General features: G+C 54.4%; 1 protein-coding gene across 1 annotated transcript in view; it reads right to left on the bottom strand.

Annotated features, from left to right (window-relative positions):
* pik3ip1 (phosphoinositide-3-kinase interacting protein 1) overlaps positions 1 to 17518 on the bottom strand; it is a 140904-nt gene that overhangs the window by 16332 nt on the left and 107054 nt on the right. Inside the window, 2 exon segments of the mRNA XM_085962124.1 lie at positions 10916 to 10994; positions 13792 to 13989. Of these exon segments, the coding sequence (XP_085818250.1) occupies positions 10916 to 10994; positions 13792 to 13989 (277 nt within the window).

The following is a 17518-nucleotide window of genomic DNA, read 5'->3' as shown; positions in this document are numbered from 1 at the left end:
CCGTTTAGAAAAGACAGTGCAGCTAGAGGGAGAACCCCCACGGGTTTTCGCCGGAAGGTTGTGGCCCGTGTATCGGCGCAGCTGCCCGGGAGGACCGGAACGGAACGTGCTAAATGATGAACAAAGGGCTCATTGGCTCCGGTGCCTGGTAGCAGGTTGTTTGCCAATAGTGAGGGAGCAGGCCAAAGCATGGTTTGACCCCACTAACGCCCGCTCCACGGAGGAACTAGTACTTGATCAGCTCACGATCAGTTACAGGAACAACAAGGGTAGGAAAACGCTTGTTTTAAAAGGAAAGGTACATGAGGCAAGGCCCGCAGCTTCTGCTAAAAAGGAATGGCATCAGGAGGGGAATCGCCCTCCCCAAGCCAACAGCAGTTGTTACGGGTGTGGGAAGGAGGGTCATTGGCGCAAGGACTGTAGAAATCCATGGAAGGATAAGAGAGAGAGAATGTTCGCCGCAGCCCAAGCCCGAGCCCAAGCCCAGACCGCTGCCCCAGCACCAGCCCAGAACCCAACCGTAGCCCCTGCCCCAACAACAGGAGGTGGTGCGGTTGTGGATCCCGCTACGATTGAGTCAATTTTAGAGACTATGCGGTCTCTGATGACCTCGCAGGGGAAGGTAGCAGTCGCCAACAGCCCTATCGCTCCCGAGACCCCAACCGAAGCACCTAAATGACTGACGCCTGCGCAGCCCGTCTACTTGTGTCCGCTCCGCTATGACGCCTGGAGAAGACCTGTGGTGGAAATGGAGGTGGAAAGGGAAAAGGGTAGTTACCTGTTGGATACGGGAGCTTCGTGCACCGTGATCCACACAGCTAGACCTTTTGCCTCACCTCTGTCCACCCAGGCTCCATTCTCAGTAGTGGGTTTCACAGGCAGAGAACAGGCTGGCGCGTACTCCATCCCGCTCTCCATTCATTTGGGAGCACTCCACACCACATGGACGTGTATCCTATTGAAGTGGAGTGAGGGGGGTGGAAAAGGCATCCTCGGGGCTGATTTCTTGGTGGAACACGGGATCCTCGTGGACCTGAGAAATCACTGTCTCTGGGGAGCCGAGAGCGGTTTAGGTAAGGTAGTCGTAATCCCAGGGAGGGAAGAAAAGGGGGCCCTGTGCACCATGAAGCCGTCAGGAGGTTACGATCTCGAACTCATGGTAGCGAACGTCCCAACGGACTTGCAGGCGTGTGTGTCGGAAAATCTGACCGCGTTTGCCACCCACAAGCACGACTGTGGGAGAGTCACTGGGTTTGAAGTCAGCGTAGACGGGGACCCCATGATCCGACCCCAAAAGCAGTATAATTTCCCCAAGGAGGCAGAACCCGACATGGAGACCGCAATATCTTCATTGGTGCAGCAGGGCGTATTGAGACCAATAGCCACTCACGTGAACTCCCCCTTATGGCCGGTAAAGAAGCCGGACAATTCGTGGAGAGCCATGGTGGACTACAGAGTCCTCAATAGTAACATCCCAGCCTGCACGCCCACGGTAGCAGCAGTTGCAGACCTAATAGGGAGTATTCCAGCATCGGCGACCACGTTCACGGTGCTGAACATCTCGAACGGTTTCTGGTCCATTCCGCTGCGGCGGGAGGATCAGTACAAGTTTGCCTTTACTTTCAAAGGGCAACAGTACACTTGGAACTGCTTGCCACAGGGTTTTCACAACAGCCCCAGCATTTTCCATCAATGCATGGCGGGGAGTTTAAAAGAGTTTAGCCAGCCCAACCAGATAGTACAGTATGTGGACGACCTACTCCTGTTCACGGACACAAGGGAGGAGCACGGCCCACTATTAGCCGAATTATTGGAACTGTTAGAAAGGAAGGGTTTCAAAGTAAACCCAAAGAAAGCACAGATCGGCCAGCAGGAAGTCAAATTCCTGGGTCTGGCCATCCGCGCTGGAGAAAGAGCCATAGATAAGGCCAGAAGGGAATCAGTACAAGATCTGCCGATCCCCAACACAGTAACGGGTGTAAGGTCCTTTTTGGGATTGACCGGGTACTGCAGAGATTTCATCGAGGACTATGCTGCCACATCAGCCCCGCTACTCCGACTCTTACACAAGGGAGTCGAGTGGTCTTGGGATGAGGGGTGCCAGGCAGCATTCGAGAAGTTGAAAAGAGATCTGCAGACCGCGCCAGCCCTAGGGGCCATAGATGGGGGAGAGGAGTTCTTCCTGGAGGTAGCCGCTAGTGGGGACAGCCTGAGCGCCGTGTTGCTCCAGGAGCGGCACGGCAAGCTGAGACCGGTAGTTTATTCCTCCAGGGTGCTCACGGATGTAGAGAGGAGTTTCTCCAATTGCGAACGGCATCTCCTGGCCACGCATTGGGCTGTGAACAGATCAGTGATCTTCACAGGAACCTCTCCCATCACGCTCCTCACCCATCACACCCCCACAAAGATGCTTCTGGATGGAAGGATTAAGGATGGGACCGTAAGCAGCGCTCGGATTGCGCGCTGGACCCGCCTCCTTTCCCAGATGGATCTCAAAGTTAAAGGCCTCTGCGAGCCAAAGCTCGCAGCCAACATGGTATATCCCGGAACAGCCCATCGGTGTTCCGTAGAAGGGGTATGGGAGGACAACATAGGTTTACAGGCCGGGATACACCCCACAGGCCGCGAAATCTACGTAGACGGTTCTAGCACTGTATCTGCTGGCGAACGACTCACAGGGTGTGGAGTTTATGACCCTGCGGCAAACATTGCCCTGGCAATTAAGCTCCCCAGCACTATGAGCGCACAGCAGGCTGAACTGTCCGCGGTGGCGTACGTGGTTACCCACCCCGAGATTTTCCCAACCCCATACACGATTTGCTCAGACAGCATGTTCACATGCAATTCGTGTACGGAGTACCTCGCCATCTGGTCCCGCCGCGGATATACCTCCGCGGACGGGCGGCCTTTAACAGTTAAGCCCTTGCTGGAAAAGACCCTGGCAGCTGTGGGAGAGGAAGGGGAGGTGTTCATCCATAAGGTGAAGGCTCATTCCACCACAGAACCCCGCAGTCAGGGCAACCAGCAGGCGGATGCGCTAGCCAGGGAGGGTGCCCGCAACGGCATTCTCTGGGACCCCTATGGACCCGGACCCGTGGCGGCGATCCAAGGCAGGGAGGGAATTCCAGGGAACACAGGGGTGACACCGCCCCCAGACCTAAAGACCGTCCAAACCCTGGATCCTGCCCTAAAAACAGTCCTAAAAGCCATCACAGAAGGCAAGCAGGTAGAGGGTCCGTACAGTACGGCAGCCCTCTCAGTCAAAGAAGGCATGCTGTTCCGAGAGGAGCAGTGGGTTGTGCCGCAGCAGCACCGGAGGGAATTCCTGCAACTGGCCCACGAGGGTCCAGGGGCGGGACACCCCGGGCCTGAGGTTACCTGGCAACGGGTAGAGCAGGCGGGATGGTGGCCGGGACTTCGGGACGATGTCTGCGAATTCTGCACAAGCTGTCTTGTGTGCGCTGCAAACAACCCAGACCCCCACAAAAGGAAGGTGCCCATGGGGCACATCAGGAGGGTAGAGGGACCATGGCAGTCGATTCAGGTCGACTACATAGGGCCCCTGCCCGCCGCCCAGGGAGGATATAAGTACTGCCTTGTCCTGGTAGATGTGTTCACCAAATGGGTAGAAGCTTTCCCGTGCAGAACAGCTACGGCACTAGGCACTGCTAAGATCTTGATTCGGGAAGTGTTCTCACGGTGGGGACTCCCCCGTTTTGTAGAGTCCGACCAAGGGAGTCAGTTCACCGGTCAAGTAATGCAGAACGCCCTCATGCTCTTGGGCATTGAGGGGAAGTGGCACGTAGCATACAATCCCCAGTCATCTGGGATTGTTGAACGCATGAATCGGACCCTCAAGGAAAAGCTGAGGAAAGAGACAATGGGCTCGCCCCAGAAATGGGCGGAGGTCCTGCCTTTAGTCCTCATGGGGATCCGAGCCAGCCAGTCCAAAAGTACGGGGTATTCCCCGCACGAATTAATGACTGGAAGGATCATGCGAACACCCACCCATGTACTAGCCCCGGTGCTCACCGAGGGCCAGCTCTGAGAGGTGAAGCGAGACAAATTCGTCCAAACCCTTTTGGAGCGCCTGAAACAGATTTATGGGCAGGCGGCTGGGAACATGGGAAGACAGCATCAGGGAAACCGACTGTTACTGGAACCTCGTAAGCAACAAGAGTGGGTAGTCGGAGACCAGGTCATGGTCCGAAACTACGCCAGGGTAGGGAGTTTTGAACCATTGTACATGGGGCCTTACAGCATTGTAGACAAGGCCAGCCCCATGGTTTATGCAGTGAAGGTGCCCCGACGCACCAAATGGTTTCACATTAACCAGTGTAAACTGTTTAAATCGGGTGCACAAGGGCCAACAAAAGGGACCAGGTCTGAGAACAAAAATCCTCAGCCTGTAACCGAGTCACAGACCACACAGGCTGGAACAGTAGCCTGCGTGATGGGAGGGGCCACCCCATCGGAGTGGGAGGTCTCCCCTCTAATTTGGGATTCGGACGAGGAAGAGCCCGAACAGCTCGACCTCGCCTTAGACCCAATCACGGAGGAGGAAGAGTCAGAGGACGACGATCCCGCCCTCGACTCAAGCTTGGGGGAGGTAGGGAATGGGGGCGGAGACTCACTACCTGTAGGGACAGGTGAGGTGGAGTCGGAAGCCACAAATCCCGGCCCCGGGGGGGCGGAGCCTGAGGGAGGGGAGCTGGAGCCGGCAGCTGTGGTGGAACCACAGGCTGTGACGGTGACAGTCCCAACCCCCGGTCCATCAGCCCCGGGAGCCTCACCCAAAGCAGCCCCTCGTAGGTCAACTCGAGCGCCCCAGCCCAGAAAGTTTTGGCCAGATTCTCCCCATTTTTCCCAACCTCGGCTTAGAGCAGCCCCAGAAAGGCATGGTTCCCGTTCAACAGCGACAGGCTGCGGGGGATCAAAGCCGAAGGTCAGTGCAGCCCCACCGCAGGGTGTGGCACGCTGCAGCCCTCACAGGAATTCAGTAGGCCGCCCGGCAGAGGGCGGCGCTGTACATAAGTTAAGTTAGGTAATTATGATGATAGTTTAAGGAATATAAAGTTTACGGTGTTAAGAAATGTTAAGAGTACAATTTTGAAGTGTGCTTGTTTGGGAGCGGGGTCCAGGAACCCGCGCGTCCATTTAATTAGGCCAGCACCTATTGGGAGCCTGGCTACATCATTTTATTGGTTACAGAAACCTGGGATATGATGAAAAAGATTCTCATCGTGTTCGTGGCGATCGGGTGCAGGTGGGCCTACCGAGGCCGCACCAAGGACGTCATCATCTTCGGGTGTTCCGGGGACACGGCCCCCATCGCAACGGATGGGACAGGGGAGCGAGAGGTTGAGGAAACCGCCACCTACTTCCACCAGGGGAGATGGCCAGGTTGGCTGGGGACGAATTCTACGGAATACTCCAGCAATTTCGGTTTTGCCTACCAAGAGACTTCGTTAACGTGCCCTCGGGTGAGGATCCTTGCACCCAGAGTCAGCGTTACCGTGGGAAAGAGGATCTGTCTGGTGTGTAATGGGAACGTACCACTAAGGCGATGGTGGTGGCTGCGAAAGCTGGGAAAGGGCATGAAGAACTCTACGGTCGAGTGGGAGCGACTGGGTAATAATACCCATCGGACTATTACGGGGACTCACGGACAATTACGTGTGTGTTGGGACAAATGGTGGGAACCAGATGAAGGAATATATGTCTGTATGTGGGGTTCAAAACGCGTTTGCCCCAAGGGCGTATCCATCTTCTTCCAGAGGCAGTGGCAGGATGAAGGAAAGGGGATGAGATGGGATGTCAGCACTCGAGCGTGCGGAGCCCCATACTCCCCTATTCCGGTAAACGCCACTGAACTCATCACCCGCCCACGCAAGCCCCTGCCCACGCTTCCGGTAGCAAAAGCCCAGAAAGAAGGGTGCCCAACCACCACCAAGGGACCCGGGAACGGTTTAGTATTGGTACCCACCGGTCAGGTGCTGTACCAAGGGGTACACTACGCGGTGGCCTCAGTGATTTTAAACCTCACTGAGGTACGATTGCCGGAGTGGTATCCCAAAGAAACGGAACAATTATACCAGGTCCTGTTAACCCGAATGTTTAGACAGTTTTACGAGTTTGACTTTGCCGACATCGACAAAGACAAATTATACACCACACCACCGGAAGTTTTGGATCGAGTCGGGAGGCAAAGAAGGGGTACAGTAAATGACATATTCACTGCTTTTAATACCAGGACATCTGTCTTCAACGCTCTAGATAACGTGGAGCTGCAGACACAGATCAACGGTTTAAAAGCCCAGTTAAGGAACATACTGACAGACGAAAATAAGGTAGTGGGTTCTGAGTTACATGAGGACCAGGCCATGACACTACACTTTAAGGAAATAATAGCTGAGCTGGAGAAACACGCGAGAACGGTAAATGCGCTGATTAAGGAGGATCGGAATGCGTCCGATCAAGCTGCGCAAAACGAGGCCTGTGTGCTATACGGGGCGTGGTTACTGGGCGAGGGTCACAGTAATCTTGAGGATTTAAAACAGGGTTTGGTCCCGTCCTGGATCAGCAACAAGCACTTGCAAGCGCTCCACCCTTTTGAGAATGCATTAAGCCTGTGCCAGCTCAGACTAGCTGCAGAAGCGTACCCAGTCCCACTGGACTGCGGATGTTCGAATCATACTATCATGGGAATAGTGGTAAGAATGCCGGTGTTGGCTCCCGCAGCAAAGCCCGCCCCGGTATACAGGGTGGAGAACATTGGAGTCATTCAGGGGGGCGCACACATTCGTTACGCAGTGGTCCCGCCTTACGTCATCAGATGGGAGCGTACGATGACAGGCACCGACCTCTCGGGATGTCGGAGCCGGGGAGCACACATCATCCTGTGTCCCCAGCACTTGAATGCCTTTTTGAAACCACAGTGCGGGTTCAGAACCGCTAGCGTGAAGCCGATAAATTGCACCATGGAGGCAATGGCAATGGCAGGTAGCATATATCGGGGGTGGGACATACTGCGTCACCACTGCAGCGCCTCACTACCGCTACGGACAACACGAGTGGTGTTCGATCAGTGATAGCAGTTTCTGTTTCAAACCCAGGGCCGAGGTTCAAGTGGCACAACAACGAATTGTCCCCATTCCTGCACCCTCCACCGTTCACCTCACTGTCAAAGAGAATTTCACGGACTTGTAACGATTCGTCGCGCATTTTGGTTATGTCATTCCCCCTCTTCCCGAACACCTCACCAAGATTTTAAAAGCCGTTATAGTTTCACAGAAACATTTTTACACACTGGAGCAGAAGACTTTAGAGATAGGAAAAGACATATTGGACATAGTCATCCCACCATGGTGGGACTTGTTCACTAACATAGAGGTCCCGGCCTGGATTAGAATAGCATCCCACATCCTAGTAGTGTGTCAGGTTTTAATTGTGATATTTTTGCTATTCGTGCATTGCAAAAGAGGCAAACGCCTCCAGAGGCACGAGAACACAGGAGAATGGAGAGAACGCTATGTGCGAATGGGGGAAGAAGACACCCCACTTTAAGTTGCTAGTATTGAAGGTTAAGCGTCCCTCCATTTTTAGATTTTGGCCATTTGCGTGTTTTTGTTTTAAGCATATGAATATTGTTATGTTATTAGTCGTTCTTAAGCTTTTGGATTAATAAAAGGTGTATGCAGGTGGTGCAAGAGGGTATCAACACCTGCACATCTGACAGATGAATGTGTTATAGTTTAAGAAGTGCTGCCTATGATTGTCCAAATGTGCACAAAGTAATTTTCGTTTTTTTTTTCGGAAATGGGAACTGCATGTGTCGTGAGGGTCATAGATAGTTAAGTGCCAGGAATGTTTGGATGTGGGGAATCAGGGAAAATTTGCTCACCAAGGATCATTGATACCTCTAGCAAGCTATCAGTATCACAGGGGGGCCTGTAAGATTCGAAATTTTCAGCAATAATCACGCAAGAAAACAGGATAAAATAAGACAGTTTATTGACCAAAGTAAGCTTGCACAGAAAAACCTTTGATAAAAGGGCATACAAAATGGCCACCAGGCCTCGTGATCAGTTTCTGGACCATTTGATTTCTGTTACTGCAAGCCAGACAGGCTTGTGGATTGAAAACAGTAAGCCCGCGAAAGCCAGTATCGGGAAACCGAAACTCAGGGAAACAGCATACATATTCAATGGATTCTAAGTACAGGACGGTTTCAGGCAAACAGGATGGGGCCCATCAAGATATGGGCGGACAATGCATGAACACTTATACCCATTTAATGTACAAAGGAGAAACCGTTTAACAGCCATCAAGGGAAATCTCCAGACCGATCAATATGCGAACCGAGTCACGGTGACAATGTAAAAGACATTAAAAGACATTATTGGCCAGGAAGGCCAGTTAAGTTATCACCGGCTCCCGTTACAAGACAAAGCGCCCCTGCAGAGATTTCTGCCCGCCAAAATTAATACAAAGACAGGACTATGATTTGGCGGGAGATAAGACTGTCCCAAAAGGGTATAACTATGGATTGAAAGTCCATCAAAGTGACGGTTACACAGATCCAGGATCAAGTTCACGTTTCACTTCTTCGGAATTCGACCAAGACGTTTCTTCTTTTCGAGGACGCTTCGGACGGACTTTTCAGTGCAAGGCAGCACTTCGATTTCGGGACACGATCGGTGTTCAGCCAGACAAGGCTCGGCCACGACGGGAAGACGACGAGGGTGGCCCGGGTGCTGTTGTCGGGAGATCATCGACGACCCAGGCCGAAGGAGAAGACACCCTCGGGAAAAAAAAAACCGACGATCCAGGTCGGATAAAAAGGACATTCCGAGCCTAGCCAGGCAAGGCCTCGACACGTGCATCCATTTCTTCAATATCACATTGGTGGCAGGGACTGCTCCATGAACCCAAATCCACAATAGTGGATCTCAACCTTGACGAGCGCTCATCGAGGCTGTGTCTACCCCGCCGCCTCGAGAGAGAGAGAGAGAGAGAGAATATCGACTGCGCCAGAAGTTTCCAGGTCCACGTGACGATGGAAAGCTGTGCTAAAAGATTGCGAACCCCTTTTTGCGATTCTGATAGTGGTGAGCATGATCCCGAGTTCCTCAAATCGAAACTTAGTTTAGGTATTAGGGGAGGGAGTAAGGTTAAATCGTAATGTGTTTCCCCTTTTACGACGTGCCGTGTGTTCCCCATTTCCATAGAGTCAAGTTCATAAATTTGTGCATGATTGTAGTTACTTTAATCTGTGCCTATGACATGTATTTTGTAATGCTTCAAACTGTTTAAAAATAAAAGCATCCATTTCGTGCTATTCAACCTGGTCTATTGAGTCCTTTCTCTGCACTACAGTTCTCTGCATCTAAGTCCAAGGTCTAGAACCGTAGGGGAGAGTGGGTCGAACCACTCAAGGGTAATTATTGCACAAAGCCTGGCAGGAGACCAGGACGAGCAAGAGAAACCCCCTACACAGATGGTGTATAATGTGGGGAAATGTGAAATTATCCACTTTGGTGGGAAGAATGGAAAAGCAGAATATTTTTTTTTAAAAGGCGAGACACTAGGAAATGTTGGTATTCAGAGGGATTTGGGGGTCCTTGAACATGAATCACAGAACGTTAACATGCAGGTACAGCAAGCAATTAGGAAGGCAAATAGCCTTTATTGCAAGGGGGTTGGAGTATTAGAGTAAGTTTTGCTGCAATTATATGTGGCTTTGGTGAGACCACACCTGGAGTACTGTGTACAGGTTTGGTCTCCTTATCTAAGGAAGGATATACTTGGCTTAGAGGGGGTGCAACGAAGGTTCCCGAGATTGATTCCTGGGATGAGGGGGCTGTCCTATGAGAAGAGATTGAGTAGAATGGGCCTATATTCGAGTTTAGAAGAATGAGAGGTGATATCATTGAAATATGTAAAATTCTTGAGGAATTGACAGGATAGATGCTGAGAGGCTGTTTCCCCTGGCTGGAGGGTCTAGAATCAGGGGTCACAGTCTCAGAATAAGGGGTCAGAACTGAGATGAGGAGAAATTTCTTCACTCACGGCATTGTGAATCTTTGGAATTCTCTACCCTAGAGAGCTGTCGATGCGCAGTCATTGAGTATACTGAAGACGGAGTTCAATAGATTTTTGAGCACTAAGGGAATCGATGAGATATGGGGAGAGGGCGGGAAAGTGCAGTTGATGTAGATGATCAGCCATGATCTTATTGAATGGCGGAGCAGGCTGTGCTCATATTTCTTATGAGAGCACTCTGATCCCGGGATGTGTCTTGCTACTGATGGAGAACAGTCTACTGAGACTCGGGGAGGCACATCCTCGAGCCAGTTACCAGCTAACGGCCAGACACAGACCCCAGACCCCAGGCCAGTACAGACACAGACCCCAGGCCAGACCCAGACTGTGAGGTGGGAGGAGGCTTGTGTGGAGCATAAACACCGGCATAGACCAGTTGGGCCAAATGTCCTGGTCTGTGCTGTAAAATTCTATGTAAAAACCCACATAAGAGGAGGCCACCCCAACCAAACCCCAACCCCGACACCTCACCCAATTTGAGGAAGCTGTGATTGAAACTCTGGGCAGGGGCTGTACACAAAAGCAGGAGATGGTGAAACTGCAGGCCAGCTCCCAGCTCAGGGCATCGGGTAACTTTCCTACCTCCTTGATTCATGTCCCGTCTCCATCATTTATCACATCCACAAAAGCTAATGAAGGCCAGAGCCAGGACTTGCACAGTGCAGGACCTTCAGCAAATGATTGATGCAGCAGAGCTCAAACTTGCCCATCACCCCCAGTACAGCATCGGCAACCCAGCTCCACTCCACGACGTTCCAGTTAACCCACCTCCCAGTATCTCCATGGAGTTCTGAGTCTGACACATCCTTACCGTTTGTAGATGTAGCCCACGATGATGCCAGCACCCACCACTATGATAATGACCATCATTCCAATTGCCAAAGCCTGACCTAGGAGGTACAAGTAAACCAATGTTACACTGTGGAAAATAGGGGGAGGGGGGGAAAACAGGAATCCCCGACCTCCAACACCTCCCCACCTGACCTCCAAACCCTCCCCAACCTCCAACACCCTCCCCATCTGACCTCCACCCCCCATCCGACCTCCAACCCCTCCCCGACCTCCAACCCCTCCCCAACCGACCTCCAACCCCCTACCCGACCTCCAACAACCCCCCACCCGACCTCCAACCCCTCCGCGACCTCCAACACCCCCCCACCCAACCTCCAACCTCCAACCCCCCCCCCCGACCTGTCGCAGATGCATTTGTCCATGACAGTATTGGTAGCAGTGACCACCACACAGTCCTTGTGGAGAGGAAGTCCCGTCTTCACACTGAGGACACCCTCCATCAGGTTGTGTGGCACTACCACCATGCTAAATGGGATAGATTCAGAACAGATCTAGCAGCTCAAAACTGGGCATCCATGAGGCGCTGTACGCCATCAGCAGCAGCAGAATTGTATTCCACCACAATCTGTAACCTCATGGCCTGGCGAGCTAAGCAATCCCACAACCAATGGATCAGATCAAAGCTCTGCAGTCCATCTAGTCCTGACTGGTGGTGGACCATTAAACAACTAACGGGAGGAGGAGGCTCCATGAATAACTCCATCCTCAATGATGGCGGAGCCCAGCATGAGTGCAAAAGACAAGGCTGAAGTGTTTGCAACCATCTTCAGCCAGAAATGCCGAGTGGATGATCCATCGCAGCCTCCTCCTGAGGTCCCCACCATCACAGAAGTCAGTCTTCAGCCAATTCGGTTCACTCTACGTGATATCAAGAAATGGCTGTGCGCACTGGATACAGCAAAGGCAATGGGCCCCGACAACATCCCGGCTATCGTTCTGAAGACTTGTGCTCCAGAACTAGCCAAGCGGTTCCAGTACAGCTACAACACTGGCATCTACCCGACAATGTGAAAAACTGCCCAGGTATGTTCTGTCCACAAAAAGCAGGAAAATCCAATCCGGCCAATTACCACCCCTTCAGTCTACTCTCAATCATCAGCAAAGTGATGGAAGGTGTCATCGACAGTGCTATCAAGCGGCACTTACTCACCAATAACCTGCTCACCGATGCTCAGTTTGGGTTCCGCCAAGACCACTCTGCTCCCGACCTCATTACAGCCTTGGTCCAAACATGGACAAAGGAGCTGAATTCCGGAGATGAGGTGAGAGTGACTGGCCTTGACATCAAGGCAGCATTTGACCAAGTGTGGCATCAAGAAGCCCTAGTAAAACTGAAGCCCATGGGAATCGGGGGGAAAACGCTCCACTGGCTGGAGTCATACCTAGCACAAAGGAAGATGGTTGTGGTGGTTGGAGGCCAATCATCTCAGCCCCAGGACATCGCTGCAGGAGTTCCTCAGAGCAGTGTCCTAGGCCCAACCATCTTCAGCTGCTTCATCTCCATCTTCACCTTCCCTCCATCATAAGGTCAGAAATGGGGATGTTCGCTGATGACTGCACGGTGCTCAGTTCCATTCGCAACTCCTCAGATAATGAAGCAGTCCATGCCCACGTGCAACAAGACCTGGGCGACATTCAGGCTTGGGCTGATAAGTGGGAAGTAGCATTCGCGCCACACAATTGCCAGGCAATGACTATCTCCAACAAGTGAGAGTCTAACCACCTCCCCTTGACATTCAACGGCATTACCATCGCCGAATCCTCCATCAACATCCTGGGGGGGTCACCATTTACCAGAAACTTAACTGGACCAGCCACAAATACTGTGGCAACAAGAGCAGGTCAGAGGCTGGGTATTCTGCGGCGAGTGTCTCACCTCCTGACTCCCCAAAGCCTTTCCACCATCTACAAGGCACAAGTAAGAAGTATGATGGAATACTCTCCACTTGCCTAGACGAGTGCAGCTCCAACAACACTCAAGAAGCTCGACACCATCGAGGACAAAACAGCCCTCTTGATTGGCACCCCATCCACCACCTTAAACATGCACTCCCTCCACCACCGGCGCACTGTGGCTGCAGTGTGTACCATCTACAAGATGCACTGCAGCAACTCGCCAAGGCTTCTTTGGCAGCACCTCCCAAACTCGCAATCTCTACCACCTAGAAGGACAAGGGCAGCAGGCGCATGGGAACACCACCATCTCCAAGTTCCTCTCCAAGTCACACACCATCTTGACTGCACTGGGGGCACGGGCTGCTCCCCGACACTGGGGGGCACGGGCTGCTCCCCGACACTGGGGGCACGGGCTGCTCCCCGACACTGGGGGCACGGGCTGCTCCCCGACACTGGGGGCACGGGCTGCTCCCCGACACTGGGGGGCACGGGCTGCTCCCCGACACTGGGGGCACGGGCTGCTCCCCGACACTGGGGGGCACGGGCTGCTCCCCGACACTGGGGGCACGGGCTGCTCCCCGACACTGGGGGCACGGGCTGCTCCCCGACACTGGGGGCACGGGCTGCTCCCCGACACTGGGGGGCACGGGCTGCTCCCCGACACTGGGGGCACGGGCTACTCCCCAACACTGGGGGCACGGGCTGCTCCCCGACACTGGGGGGCACGGGCTGCTCCCCGACACTGGAGGCACGGGCTGCTCCCCGACACTGGGGGCACGGGCTGCTCCCCGACACTGGGGGCACGGGCTGCTCCCCGACACTGGGGGGCACGGGCTGCTCCCCGACACTGGGGGCACGGGCTGCTCCCCGACACTGGGGGCACGGACACTCCACAGCATTGCCAGTAATCCCCCTGATCTCAGAGTTCAGACACGATACCTAGAATTCCAAGATCCTTCTTCTGTTTAGCAGTTTGCCTCACAGGCTGGCTAATTTCAATGACTGGTTGCTTCACAGTATGGTCACTCTCGGAGGGCTGCGAGTAAACTGGATCATCAATCTGCCCCGCACTCGATTCAACATTCACCGTTTCCAGCCTCACTGTCGTGGAATTAAGATCTTCACTGAGGGAAGCACCTAATATGAAGACAATAGGGGCAAATAAATGATCGAGGGGAGCAGGGAGTAAATTACCATCAATACATTGTGAAAATCTTACAAACTGGTCTCATCAACACTATACAGCAATAACCAGCAGGCAGTGACCATGACAGGATTGCCGACTGGAACCATTGTTCTGCCCTCTGGTTACGGACTCGCTGATTTAGGCTGGGGCACCAACCGTTGTGGCCACTCTTCATGTATGGGCTTAAACAGGGCTATTCGGCTGTGGTGGGCATCACAGGCTCTCCTGTCCCAGCTTGATGTTCGAGCAGGGGGTCACTGGATAGAAACCAGGGGTCACTGGATAGAAACCAGGGTGAGAAGGAGAACATGGGAACATAAGAACAGGAGTTGGCCATTCAGCCCCTCGAGCCTGCTCCACCATTCAGTGAGATCATGGCTGATCTGTATCTTAACTCCATCTACTCGCCTTGGTTCCGTGCCCCTCAAAACCCTTGCCAAACAAAAATCTATCAATCTCAGTTTTGAAATTTTCAGTTGACCCCAACCTCAACAGCTTTTTGGGGAGAGAGTTGGTGAATTCCACTACCCTTTGTGTGAAGATGTGCTTCCTGACATCACCCTGAACGGCCTGGCTCTAATTTTAAGGTTCTGCCCCCTTGTCCTGGACTCCCCCCACCAAAGGAAATAATTCTCTCTACCGACCCAATCAAATCATTCAATCATCTTAAACATCTCAATTAGATCACCCCTTAATCTCCTATACTCAAGTTAATACAAGCCTAGTCTATGGAACCTGTCCCCATAATTTAACCCTTTAAACCCCGGTATCATTCTGGTGAATCTGGGCGCCCCCCCCTGGTTCCAAGGCCAGTATCTCCTTCCTGGGGTGCGGGGCCCAGAACTGAACGCAGTGTCCAGATGGGATCTGACCAGAGCTTTAACAACAGTAGCAGAACTTCCACCTCTTTGTGTTCCAGCCCTCGAGATAAAGGCCAACATTCCATTAGCCTTTTTAATTATTTTTTGTACCTGTCCACTAGTTTTTAGTGATTTCTGTACATGGACCCTAAATCTCTCTGCTCCTCCACAGTTCCCAGCTTCTCACCATTTAGAAAATGTTCCTATTGGTCTTCCTTGGGTCCAAAGTGGACGACCTCAGACTTCCCCACGTGAAACTCCATCTGTCACAGTTTTGCTCACTCACTGAATCTCTCAATGTCCCTTTGCAACTTTCTGCTCCCCTCTACACTATTTACTGTGCCACCTAATTTCATGTTGTCAGCAAACTTGGATATATAACTCTCTACATCATTGATAAATATAGTGAAAAGCTGAGGCCCCGGTGCAGACCCCTGGGGGACACCACTAGTCACACCCTGACAACTGGACACATCCTTTATCTGAACTCTCTGTCTCCCGACCTCCTAACCAAGGAGCAGCAGCACTGTAAAGAGCGCAAGAGGAGCGGCGGGAGGAGCGGCGGGAGGAGCGGCGAGAGGAGCGGCGGGAGGAGCGGCGAGAGGAGCGGCGGGAGAAGCGGCGGGAGGAGCGGCGGGAGGAGCGGCGAGAGGAGCGGCGGGAGGAGCGGCGGGAGAAGCGGCGAGAGGAGCGGCGGGAGGAGCGGCGGGTGGAGCGGCGGGAGGAGCGGCGAGAGGAGCGGCGGGAGGAGCGGCGGGAGGAGCGGCGGGAGAAGCGGCGGGAGGAGCGGCGGGAGGAGCGGCGAGAGGAGCGGCGGGAGGAGCGGCGGGAGGAGCGGCGGGAGAAGCGGCGGGAGGAGCGGCGGGAGGAGCGGCGGGAGAAGCGGCGGGAGGAGCGGCGGGAGGAGCGGCGGGAGGAGCGGCGGGAGGAGCGGCGGGAGGAGCGGCGGGTGGAGCGGCGGGAGGAGCGGCGGGAGGAGCGGCGAGAGGAGCGGCGGGAGGAGCGGCGGGAGGAGCGGCGGGAGGAGCGGCGAGAGGAGCGGCGGGAGGAGCGGCGGGAGGAGCGGCGGGTGGAGCGGCGGGAGGAGCGGCGGGAGGAGCGGCGAGAGGAGCGGCGGGAGGAGCGGCGGGAGGAGCGGCGGGAGGAGCGGCGGGAGGAGCGGCGAGAGGAGCGGCGGGAGGAGCGGCGGGAGGAGCGGCGGGTGGAGCGGCGGGAGGAGCGGCGGGAGGAGCGGCGGGTGGAGCGGCGGGAGGAGCGGCGGGAGGAGCGGCGGGAGGAGCGGCGGGTGGAGCGGCGGGAGGAGCGGCGAGAGGAGCGGCGGGAGGAGCGGCGGGAGGAGCGGCGGGAGGAGCGGCGGGAGCAGCGGCGGGAGCAGCGGCGGGAGGAGCGGCGGGAGGAGCGGCGGGAGGAGCGGCGGGAGGAGCGGCGGGAGCAGCGGCGGGAGGAGCGGCGGGAGCAGCGGCGGGAGGAGCGGCGGGAGCAGCGGCGGGAGGAGCGGCGGGAGGAGCGGCGGGAGGAGCGGCGGGAGCAGCGGCGAGAGGAGCAAAAGAGGCAGCGGCTCAACAGAGGCACAATCCAAAAGAGTGACGTCACAGTAGAAAAAGTGACGTCGGCACAAGGGAAGGAGCTGATTGGTGAGTAGCTGCCGAGTGGTTTTTTTCCAGTTTTAAGTTTACTTGTGCTAAGTTAGTTCTTAGTCTATTAAATACAGGCATGGCAGGGCAGCTCAGTCCGTGGAGTGCACATCCTGTTCCATGTGGGAAGTCCTGGACGCTTCACGTAGCCTGGACCACCACATGTGCAGGAAGCGTCACCAGCTGCGGCAGCTCGAGATCCGTGTTTCAGAGCTTGAGCGGCAGCTGGAGTCACTGCTGTGCATCCGCGCGACTGAGAGTTACAGGGATAGCACTTTTCTGGAGGTGGTCACCCCGCAGCTTAAGAGTGTGCAGGCAGAGAGAGAATAGGTGACCGCCAGACAGAAGAGGAGGACCAGGCAGATAGTGCAGCTCGCTCTCCAACCGCTATTTGGTGCGGAGTACTGGTGAGGGCGATGGTTCCTCTGGGGAGTGCAGCCAGAGACAAGTCCACGGCACCACAGGTGGCTCAGCTGCACCGGGGGTGGGGTGGGGGGGGAGGAAAAAGAGTGGAAGAGCCAACAGTGGTGGGGGATTCGATAGTTAGGGTCAAGGATATCACTGAGCAGCTACAGAACACTCGGAGGGGGGAGGGTGAACAGCCAGAGGTAGTTGTCCATATCGGTACCAACGACATAGGCAGAAAGAGGGATGAGGTCCTGCAGGCAGAGTTTAGGGAGCTAGGAGAGAGATTAAAAAGCAGGACCTCAAAGGTTGTAATCTCCAGATTACTCCCGGTGCCACGTGCTAGTGAGTACAGGAATAGGAGGATAGAACAGATGAATGCATGGCTGGAAAGATGGTGCAAGAGGGAGGGCTTTAGATTCCTGAGGTATTGGGACCGTTTCTGGGGGAGGTGGGACCTGTACAAGCCGGACAGGTTACACCTCAACAGAGCCGGGACCAGTATTCTCGCGGGGAGGTTTGCTACTGCTGTTGGGGAGGTTTTAAACTAGCTTGGCAGGGGGAGGGGCACCAGCATACAG

Source organism: Somniosus microcephalus, chromosome 19 (assembly GCF_052327205.1).
Source record: "Somniosus microcephalus isolate GS21.2 chromosome 19, FLI_Smic_1.0, whole genome shotgun sequence".
Lineage (NCBI taxonomy): Eukaryota > Metazoa > Chordata > Chondrichthyes > Squaliformes > Somniosidae > Somniosus > Somniosus microcephalus.
The sequence above is the reverse complement of the archived record's forward strand: the minus strand, read 5'-3'. Positions and strand labels throughout refer to the sequence as shown.